General features: G+C 48.6%; 2 protein-coding genes across 2 annotated transcripts; both read right to left on the bottom strand.

The window, feature by feature from the left end:
• Positions 1-6,405: 6,405 nt before the first annotated feature.
• On the bottom strand, positions 6,406-6,885 carry LOC113210901 (zinc finger protein 271-like). Its single transcript, XM_026429091.2, has one exon. It carries the CDS (start codon positions 6,883-6,885, stop codon positions 6,406-6,408), a length of 480 nt encoding a protein of 159 aa, XP_026284876.2.
• A 456-nt stretch (positions 6,886-7,341) lies between these two features.
• Positions 7,342-10,672, bottom strand: LOC127748635 (gastrula zinc finger protein XlCGF8.2DB-like). The gene is made up of 2 exons (XM_052273908.1): positions 10,151-10,672; positions 7,342-10,011 (listed from the first exon to the last, which is right to left on the bottom strand). Exon 2 carries the CDS (start codon positions 8,960-8,962, stop codon positions 7,973-7,975), a length of 990 nt encoding a protein of 329 aa, XP_052129868.1. The 5' UTR covers positions 8,963-10,011; positions 10,151-10,672; the 3' UTR covers positions 7,342-7,972.
• Positions 10,673-11,072: the final 400 nt, after the last annotated feature.

Below are 11,072 nucleotides of genomic sequence, written 5' to 3'. Positions count from 1 at the left end.
CCCGCGAGGCGGATGGGTTGCCTGCCTCCACGGCGCTCACACTGCTGCTGAGCAGGCCGCTTTCAGGCTGAAATTTACGCCCGATTAAATCAAGGTGCCCTCTTATTTGATAACACCGACACGTTATCAGTTGATTGATTCACAGGACTGCAGAACAGCAGAGCCAGCACGAGCCTCACGGCCGAGGAAGCCTGCAGGAGGAACATCTCCCGTCCGGAACAGCCAGATTAGCCTGCTTTTTAATCACAATAAACATAAAGAAAGAGGGCAGGGAGGGGAAGCGGGAGACGGAGAGTGGGAGAGAGAGCAAAGCGAGAGAAAGGGAAGGAAGATGCTTCATTTTTATCGCGTGCTAAAATGAAATGATACAGTGCGCCATGCAGAAGAGCCCTAGCGAGACGTGCGGCGGACGGCGCGGCCCGGGGCCCACTAGTTGTGAAGCGCAGTGAAGCGCCTCCCCCCACGAATTATTCATTCAATGCTCACCCAGCGGACATCTCGCCGACCTAGGCGAAGCACAGCGAAGCACGAAGAAAGCACGGCGAAGCATGGTGAAACACAGCGAAGCACACCTGGGCAGCGCTCCCGGCGGCCGACGGAGGAAGCAGCCTCGTTAGAAGCGGCGAGGGCTGAAAGTTGAGACAGAAGGAGCTTTCGGCGGTCGCGGCGTTCGGGGTCTGGCAAATAGAAACAAAACTGAGAGTCACAATCGGAAACAAGCGTAAATCGGAAACTTAGTCACTCTGTTAGCTATAGACAATGCATCTTCCCAAACAAGTATAATTTTACTGACATTAGTCTAATTTTATTTTAGAGATATTGACAAGTGTTCGAAGATTATTTTTTAAATTTATTCGACGAAGTTGTCAATGTTTAAATCGGTTTTAAATTTGCAAAAAAAACAACTGTTGACCGTTGTTGGTCTTGATATTTCAATGTATGTTCGCAGATAAAAGGGGTCTCTCTTCTTGCCCACACTAGAAGTACCCTCTCTCGCTCGTGTATCCTGGTTCCAGCCAGCCAAGACCGTCTCGGTCCGTCAGTGACGTCAGGGCGAGAGTGTCGCTGACAACGCCTCTGGCGGCGCCCATTCCCTGTGCGACAGAGACGGACAGGCGCCGGCGCCGCTAGTGGCGCTCGCTATCTCGCGGAGACAGTTACCCTTCACGACTATTGCGCGCCGCCAGCCCGCGCCGCGCCCGAGCGTCTTGCGGATTTATTTCACCGCCTTCATCTGCGCCGGAATGCAGACTCGGGTGGCAAATATGGCCGAGGAGGGCCCCGGAGGAGGGCGCCAGCCGCAGCACAGCCGCAGCACAGCCGGTGTGCGAATCTGAATGTGTCGCCCGGGCCGAGCCGAATGCGAATGTGTCGCCGGCTCACATTACAGAGCCGCCCTGCGCCGCACTCATCGTATCAGGAAACAACGCACTGTCTCACTAAACCATGATTGATAGTTTTAATTAACAAAAAGGCACGGGTCGGGCGGCTGTGCTGCGCGCGCTTCAGCGAGAGAGAGAGAGAGAGAGAGAGAGAGAGAGAGAGAGAGAGAGAGAGAGAGATGAGGGGGGCGTGATTAACAAACGGGCCCTTTACTTTTCTTCATGCCTCACTTTTTCGGCGTATGGTAGGACTGGTCGGGGCGTAATGGCAGCTCATCTAAAATATTAGCAGCAGCAGCAGCCACACTGCAACAGCCAGACGGACGGGGGCTCGTAATTCCACATGACACAGCCATCCGGTGGACTCGGCACGCAGCGCATCGCGTCGAACAATGCATCTCGCCAAATCCAGAAAATGACTGTGACACCAACGCCCCGGCGCGTCCCTCCCACCCTCTCTCTCTCCCTCTCGCTCCACGAGTGCAGCGATGCATTTCATTTCGGCCGCTGTCTCTCATAATAATGACGTATTGTTAGCGCCGCCGGGTGAAAATGTAGCCGTCAACCAGCCGCAGCCCCCCTTCTCCCGCCCGCTCCCCCCTCGGACCCTCGCCCTCGCCAGACGCATGCCCATAGATAATTCCAGTCCGGCTTACGAATCGACATGAAATACATTCTGTTCTGCTCACAGAGTCGGCGTAGTGCAGCAGATGTCATGATCCCTTGTACCCCCCACCCCCTCCCAGAGTCGCGAAAAATTACGGGAGTTAATGTTGCTATAACCAGCAAGATACTTTAGTTAAAGACAATGTGTAAAAGTGGGATAGGTGAGTCGTCCATATGTCATAATTGCTCAGGACCTGCAAACCACCCCCGCCTCGCCTCTCCATCAAAGTCCGCGCAGTTGCACCCCCACCCCTCCGAGCTCACTTGGCGGTAATTTGGCAGGCAGCTCTATGCGAATGCCAAAAACTTGCCCGAATCAATGCGCCATATTGAAGACTATAAATAAAGCCAAGTTGCGACCGTGTTGAAATATGTGACGGGCCGCGGGCGCGCAGTTCCGAGGCACGGGGGGGGGGGGGGGGTGCAGCGCGACGGACAGTTTGGCGCTTCCACTGTTTTGGTGGAAAGGTTTCTGCTGGTTTGATGTCGCGCCCGCCTCGCTATTCATTCGCTGCAATGCATTGTCCAGCCGTGCAGCCGCGTGGCCCGTCGCAAATCACCACGGCCGGACGGTAGGTGGCGCCACCGCTGTCCGCACGGCCACAAGAAGGACAGCACGGCGCGCACCGCACGGGCCAGACCTAATCACGGGCCGTCCCAAATATTTCACAAATCAGATAAATGTGCTGCCGATATCTGCCGCATTTCCATGTATAATTTTTGCGTCCCCCGGTGTTTGGGGTAACGGACACAACGGCGCTGAGTTATGGGCGAGCACGGGATATGTCGTCCAAACTCGGGCCGAGAGTTTAGTTCACTCAGCGCAACAAAAACCAAACGACCGACGGGGCACATTACATGCCTGGCATCTCCTTTCGCTTTTCCAGAAGAGAAACAGGCGCATAGGCCGTCAAAACGCAAAACCGGACGCAAAGCTGAGAAAAAGGTGGGTCCTCGTGATCTGAAGCAGCAGAAAAGTTTACAGGCATACACTTTCAAGAATTTTGATTGCCAGTCGTGACTACCTAACGGGACCACTCCGTCACGCAGCCATGCACGATCCGCACTGGGTCAGGAAGGAACGGTAGACGAGGAGCCAGGGCCTTCAACACAGAAAGGATCATATTATTTGTGCGAAAACACTCTGGCAGTTAGACACCAAATCTGAAAACCGTACAACCACATTAAAGCAAATGACACAAATTTATTCGCAAAAGTTTGTAATTCAAAAAATCGTGTGTAAACTTTTACAGGTTTAAAGAAAACAAAAACTAAATATCTTTATATAATGCTCAGAAGACGCATCACAAAGGAACAGAATATTCTGGAGATGACGTTGCCGCGGAGCTCCATCATAACGTGACTCTTTAAAAAATGAAATGGCTGGTCACAAAGGGAACTGGTTTTATATATTTTTCTTGATGTAGGTTTTAAGGTGATAAGCAAGGAACAAGGAGTAACATCTTTGAGCAAAATGCATTCTCCATTTCCCGCATTTATATAGAATCTGACTGGTCTGGATACGTATGTGTACATCAACTATAAATTGCCTTTCTTCACAAACCGCTCCTTACGAACAGCACATTTAAATGGCTTCTAGGCAGTGTGGGTAGGCATGTGAACTAAATGATAATTCCGTGCAAAACTACCGTTACATACATCACAATTAAATGGTTACTCACCAGTGTGAGTACGCATGTGTTTAACTAATTTACCTTTCCCTCCGAAACGCCTCTTACAGACATGACATGTATATGGCTTCTTACCAGTGTGGGTACGCATATGCTGAACCATATTATCTTTGCGAGCAAATCGCGTCTTACAGACATCACAATTAAATGGTCTCTCGCCAGCATGCACAAGGATATGCCTTACGAGGTCTGCTTTGAAACGAAATGTTTTGGCACAGAGTGTACAATTGAGGTCTTCTTCCGGGTGCTCGTGGAGGTGTCTCAGCAGGTCAGCGCTAGAAACGCATTTCACACCACACTCGCCGCATGAGTACGCCTTACTGGGCTTCCTCTTCCGCGGCGACATCTCTTGGTCGTCCTGCGCACTGTCCTTGAGCGCCTTTCTGGACTGCTCACACGTGACACGGTGATCGGTTGGCATCTCAGGTTCAGCACCTGTCAATAACAAAACTGCGTTATATAGGTTAGACCTGGTGGGACCAAAATCGTACTAGAAACAATCATCGGAGGTCAAGCGAACGCAACGCTGAAAAAATGAAGAACTTTTTAATCAGACTTCCAGAAAATATTTACAAACCCAAAAATAATATAAATTTGAACTAAACAGTTTCAGGCAGGATGTTAAGGTGGGGCAGCGTCACAAAATGTTTCATGCATTCTTACAGTACTAGTGTGCGTATGGCCAAGGATGATAAGCAAGGGTAAATCTTAGTGCAAAATTTATCATTCATTGGTCGCACTTGGCTTCTGACAATTGTTCATTTAAATGTTTTAAGCTAAAGTACTATCTCTAAAACGCCCTTACAGACATCAAACTCAAATGGCTTCCCGGTTGTGGGTGCGCATGTGTCTTACTAAATGATCATTTCGAGCAAACCGTGCCTTACATACATCACACTTAAATGGCCTGTCGCCAGTGTGGGTACTCATGTGCGTAACTAAATGAGCTTTCTGTGCAAAACTCCAGTTACAGACACCACACTTAAATGGCCTCTCGCCTGTATGCACACGGAGATGCCTTGCAAGAACATACGTGTTACGACATTTTTTGGCACAAAATGCACACTGGAGGGGTTCTTCCCGGTGCTCGTGGAGGTGTCTCAGCAGGTCAGCACTAGTATCATACATCACACCACACTCGCTGCACGAATATGCCTCACTGCGTCTCTTCTTTGGCGGGGACATTTCCTGGTCGCCGTGCGCACTGTCCTGGTAATCCTGTTCGTCCGACTCATACGCGACAACGGGATCAAAGTCATACTCGGCGTTTGCTTCGTATGGGCCGACGACTTCCGATGTGACGTTTGTGTCACTCGCTTGGGGCGGTTGGTTTGTCTGTTGGGCACAATGGACGCCGTCAAAAATCCTGGTGCTCGCTTTGTCATTGTCTAGGTCAAGAAGGACATAGCGGCCACTAACTGCCAGGCCGAGGGATTTGGATGGCGCATCAACGACCTCCTCCTTCTTGGCAGACGGCCCCATAGCAAGCAGGCAGCAGCCGGTCACTTCCAAACCACTCGGCGTCCTGGGCTCAGCACCTGTGAACAACAACACCGCGTTAGAGCCCGATCGACCACCCCGTTACCAACATGCGCGTGCAGCACTGGGTCATCGGGACAATGGACAGAAGACGGGGCCTGCAACAGAGGGAGAGTCATAGGTATGTATGTGCGTGGAAGCCCTTACTCCGGACCTGAAAATCGTACAACCAGATATCAAGCAAATTGGCATCGGACACAATTTATTCTCAAAAGTTTTTAATTCGACGAATCGTGTGTAACCAGTTCGAAAAGGAAACAAAACTGTAATATTTTTACTTCGCGTATTAGAAAATAATGTTCTAGAGGAAGCAATTGTTCTCCGGATCTCAGCAATAAAATAGTAAAACGCTTGATAACGTGACATTTCAAAATGAAATGGATTGTCACAAAGAGCACCAGTTTCATACATTACTGATATGGGTTAGAAAGTGATTTACAAGGGTAAATCTTCGTGCAAAATGTAAATGCAGAGGCCATGGCTTCTCGCCAGTGTGGATACGCATATGGTCAACTAAGTGATCTGTGCGAGCAAATCGCCACAGGCACACACCAAACTTAAATGGTCCGAAGTGACCTTTGAACTCACGGAAGTGTGTACTTGACCAAGTACACACTAAATCTCCTGCATAAATGTATGGAGGTTTTAGTGAGTACTTGACCGGGTACACACTACCTCCTGCATACTTGACCAAGTACCCTCATGTATACTTGCCAAGTACACAGGACTTCCTGCATTCATGTACACACTTGTGTTTCCAGAGGGTGTGGAACAACTAACTAATGCAGATAGACACCGAATCTAAAAGCCGCTCAACCAGATTAAAAACACAAATTTATCAACAAAAGTTTTTTAATTCGATATATCGTGTGTAAACAATAGTTCTATAGGAAAAAAATCTTTACAATTTTTACCAAAATCATTAAACAGGATGTTCTAGAGGAGACGTTTCCGCGGAGCTCTATTATAAAATAATGAAACCTCAGCAGAGCGTAACTTATTGAAAAATGGAATGGAAAATGGATAGTCACAAAGGGCACACGTTTTATACACTTCTACTGGTGTGGGCTCTAATGTGATGACAAGGGTGGATCTTAGTGTAAAATGCATCTTGCACTTGGCGCACTTTATTGCTTCTGACCAGTGTGGATACGAATATGTACAACTAAATCATCTTTGCGAGCAAAACGTCTCTTACACACATCACATTCAAATGGCTTCTCACCAGTGTGGGTGCGCATGTGGTTGACTAATTTATCTTTGCGAGCAAATCGTGCCATACAGTTATCACACTTAAAAGGCCTCTCGCCAGTATGCACACGAAGATGCCTTGCGAGGTCTCTTTTAGAATGAAACGCTTTAAAGCAAAATGCACACTTAAGGTATTCTGCAAGGTGCGCGCGGAAGTTACTCTGCAGGCCACTTTCGTGGCGCATCTTGTCTGTTTCTTCGTCACGACTAAGGCAGCTCGCGCTGTCCTCTTTCTCCTGCAGGCCACAGGGCGAAAAGCAGCCAGTAACCACCAGGTCGAAGGACTCGCCCACTTCATCAAGGTCCGCCTCCTTTACGGATGGCTCCGTAGCAAGCGGGAAGATGCCAGCCACCATTGAACTCCTCGGCGTTGTGGGCTCAGCATCTGTCGACAAAAACACAGCGTTAGAGCTGGTTGTGGACGAACGGCGGGACCACCCCTATGGTCATGTGCAGCACTGAGTCATCGGAGCCGGACATTAGGTCAGAAGACAGGGCCTACAACATAAGAATATTTGGGTGTTGAGCCACTAACATATCACTGAAAACCTTTCAGTGAGGTGCCTCTCTCGAAATGAGTGAGTCAATTTTGCCTCGCTCAATCAGAACGATGACTATAGGGATTACCCTATTTGAGTCATATGCACCGAATTCTCACTCTGAAGGAGTAAGATTTCCCTGACCTCGCCGAATGGCAGTGAGGAACATCACTCTCATAGGGTGAGGACCTGCAAATTATGACTCAAATTGAGAGAGAGTCAGATATCTCGCTCTCAGGAGTGAAATTTTAAGCAAATTGGCATCTGACACAATTTATTCGCAAAAGTTTTTAATTCGACAAATCGTGTGTAAACATTTACAGTCAGAGCGGGCGGATGCCTGTCACCTTTAAGGCCTTCGGCGAACCGGGCCTAACACTTTCCAAACAACATCGCGAAAGAGCCGGAAATAACTGCAAGAGGGACCAACCCGGCAACGGCATGCTCGTGGTGCACTGGGTCACAGGGACGCGGTGACAGTTGTGCAAGAGACAGGGACTGGTAAAGAGAAGGATCATATTTCTGTGTGGAACCACTAACTAATGCAGACAGACAGACACCGAATTTAAAAACCATTGAACCAGATTAAAGCAAATGACACATATTTATCAACAAAAGTTTTTTCATCCGACAATATAAACATCGATAGCTCTAAAAAAATAAAATAATGAAAAAAACTTAAATATTTCTACCGCAGGCATTATACAGCATGTTTTAAACGTGACGTTTCCACGGAGCTTAATTATTAAGTAACACCTCAGCAGAGCGTAAATTATTGAAAAATAAAATAACAAATGGCTATAGTCACAAAGGGCACACGAATTATACACTTCTACTTGTGGGGGCTTTAATGTGATGACAAGGGTAGATCGTTGTGTAAAATGAATCTTGCACTTGGTGCACTTTATTGCTTCTGGTCAGTGTGGATACGAATATGAACAACTAAATGATCTTTGCGGGCAAAACGCCTCTTACACACATCACATTTAAATGGCTTCTCACCAGTGTGGGTGCGCTTGTGGTTAACTAATTTATCTTTGCGCGCAAATCGCGCTTGACAGACATCACATTCAAATGGCTTCTCACCAGTATGGGTGCGCATGTGATGAACAAAATTATGTTTATGTACAAAACTACCATTACAGATGTCACACGTAAACAGATTTTTGACAGTGTGGGAACGCATATGGTAAACTAAATTATTTTCGCGGACAAATCGCGCATTACAGACCTCACATTTGAATGGTCTTCTATGCTGATGAATATGCCTATTAAGATCTGCCTTGGAACAAAACGTCTCGGTACAGAATGTACACTTGAAGTATTTTGAAAGGTGCAAGCGTAAATGGGTATGTAGGTCAGCACTAGAATGACATTTCACACCACACTCGCTGCAGGAGTACACCTTGTTGCGCTTCCTCTTCGGCAGAGACATCTCCTGGTCGTCCTGCGCGCTGCCATGGTCCCCCTCCTCGGCTGGCTTACACGCGACACGTGGATCAGGGTCGCACTGGGCGTTGGCGACGTTGTGGCCGACGTCTTCCACTGGGTCCTTTTTGTTACCCTCATGGCGCATCTCATCCGTCCCTTTGTCACCATTGAAGCTGCTAGCGCTGTCCTCTTCGTCCTTCTGCAGGCCAGGGGGCGAAAAGAAGCCAGTGACCACCAGGCCAAGGAATTCACCCTGTGCGTCAAGGTCCTCTTCCTTTACGTACGGCTCCGTAACGAGTGGGAAGATGCCGGCCACCCTCGCGGCCACCCCCAAACTTCTCGGCGTTACGGGTTCAGCATCTGTGGACAAAAAAAAATACCGCGTTAGAGCTGGTCGTGGCCGCACTGCAGGACCACCCTCAACGGCATGCATGTGCAGTACTGGGTCATCAGAGAAGGACATTGGGGCAGAAACATGCAGACAACGGATCTAAAAAATCGTTTAACTAGATTAAGGCAAACGACACATAACTATCCACAAAAGTGTTTAATTCAACATATCGTGTGAGCTCAAAAGAAAACAAAACTCACATATTTTTACGTCAAACATTCGACAAAACGTTCTAGAAGTAGCATTACCGCGGAAAAAAATCATGAGATAACAACTGCTTATGGAGCGTAAATCATTTAAAAATTTAATGGCTAGTAACAACGAGCAAAGGCTTCATACATTTTTACTGATAAAGGTTTTAAGGTGTTTAACAATGCCAGATCTTTGTGTAAAATGTATCTTCCCTTTGGCGCACTTTTATGGCTTCTGGCCAGTGTGAATACGCATGTGAACAACTAAATTCTAATTTATGGAAAAAAATGCCTCTTACATACATCTCATTTAAATGGCTTCTTGCCAGTGTGGGTGCGCATAATCACAACTAAATGATGCTTTAAGGTGAAATTGGCGTTACAGATTTCACAATTAAATGGTTTTCCACCAGTGTGGGTACGCATATGGTAACTACATGATCTTTCCGAATAAACCGCGCCTCACAGACATCACACTTAAATTGCCTCTCGCCTGTATGCACACGAAGATGCCTTGCTGGCTGTCGATTGAACCAAAATTGTTGGCACAGAATATATACACTGTAGAAGTTCTTTCCGGTGCTTGTAGAGGGGCATCTCCTGATCTCTCTGCGCACTATCCTGGTGCGCGTCTTCGACCGACTCATACGGGACACCGGGGTCAGAGTCCCATGTGGCGTTTGGTTCGTTTGCGCCGACGGCTTCCGATGTGACGCTTGGGTCACCAGCTTGGCGCCGTACGTTCGCCTCTTCTTCACAATGGACGCCGTCACAGCTCCCGCTGCTCGCTTCTTCCTTAGGTGGCAAATAGCAGCCACTAACTGCTAGGCTGACGGACTCAGAGGGCGCATCTCCGATTCCTTTACGGCCCGTAGCGAGCGGGCTCCATCCCGGCACCTCCAGACCCCCCCGGCGTCCTGGGCCCAGCACCTGTCAACAACACCACTGCGTCAAGGCCGGAGTCGGTTTTGGCTGTACTTAAGGACCACCCTGTCACCACCATTCGCAGGCAGCGCAGGGTCATCGGGGTCGCCGTGGCAGGAATGTGGAAGCCGGTGGAAGCACTCACTCTGTCAGTTAGACAACGTGTCTGAGAATCCTTCAACCTGATTAAAGGAAAGTAGCATGTGACAGAATTTCTTCACTAAAGTTTTTAATTCGACAAATCGTGGGTACACATTGACAGCTCTCTCGCCAGTATGCAAACGGAGATCCCTTGCGAGTCAGCTTTGGAATGCAACGTTCATGCTGCAACAGAAGAAGCAGGTCCTGCAACGTTTCTGGTCGTGGGGAGTAACTTTGTCGCCTCTGTCGTCGTTCATGTCGTGGGCGCGGAGCGCGTAGCACTCCCTTCACATAGCTGTCCTCGGCATCGCCTTCCTTGGGGGAAACCGGTGTCCTCCAGCCTTGGCATCCCGGGCTCAGAATCGCGTTAGAGCTCGCCACAGGACCTCCCCGGGGAGACTGCTAACCACAACCGGCATCATGAACGCGTCGGTCAGCAGAATCTAAAAGACGAACAAAGATAGTACTTTAGTACAGTTTCTCAAATTTCTCATCGGCTCGCTCGGTGTCGCAGGTGTTTGTACCAAAACCCCACCCCACCCTCGGGGATATTAGTACCCCCCACTCGACCACCTTAGGGTAAAAATGCCCCAGGGGATTTATACCAGAGGTACCCAAGAATGGTCAAGTGGGGGGTACTAATTCCCCGAGGGGTTTGTATGGAGGGGGGGGGGGGTACTAATGCTCCCGGAGATTTGTACCTTTTTACCGGGGTGTAATGGGGGTATCCCCTCCTCAACCGGTTAAAACCTTGCGAAGTGATAGACAAAACCCTCGCTTTTCCAAAGCATTAGCCAGTGATTTGCAATCGCAAAGCAGTTAATCGCTCAAGGTTGAGCTGGTTTTTACATTCTTATAAACGGACCAGATCAGCAGAAAAGGATGGTGAAGTTAGTCGACATCCATGAAACGGGGAAGCTGGGGGG

The sequence above is a fragment of the Frankliniella occidentalis genome, unplaced genomic scaffold (assembly GCF_000697945.3).
Source record: "Frankliniella occidentalis isolate FOCC.00 unplaced genomic scaffold, Focc_3.1 Scaffold313, whole genome shotgun sequence".
Classification (NCBI taxonomy): domain Eukaryota; kingdom Metazoa; phylum Arthropoda; class Insecta; order Thysanoptera; family Thripidae; genus Frankliniella; species Frankliniella occidentalis.
This window is presented reverse-complemented; position numbering and strand designations above follow the sequence as displayed.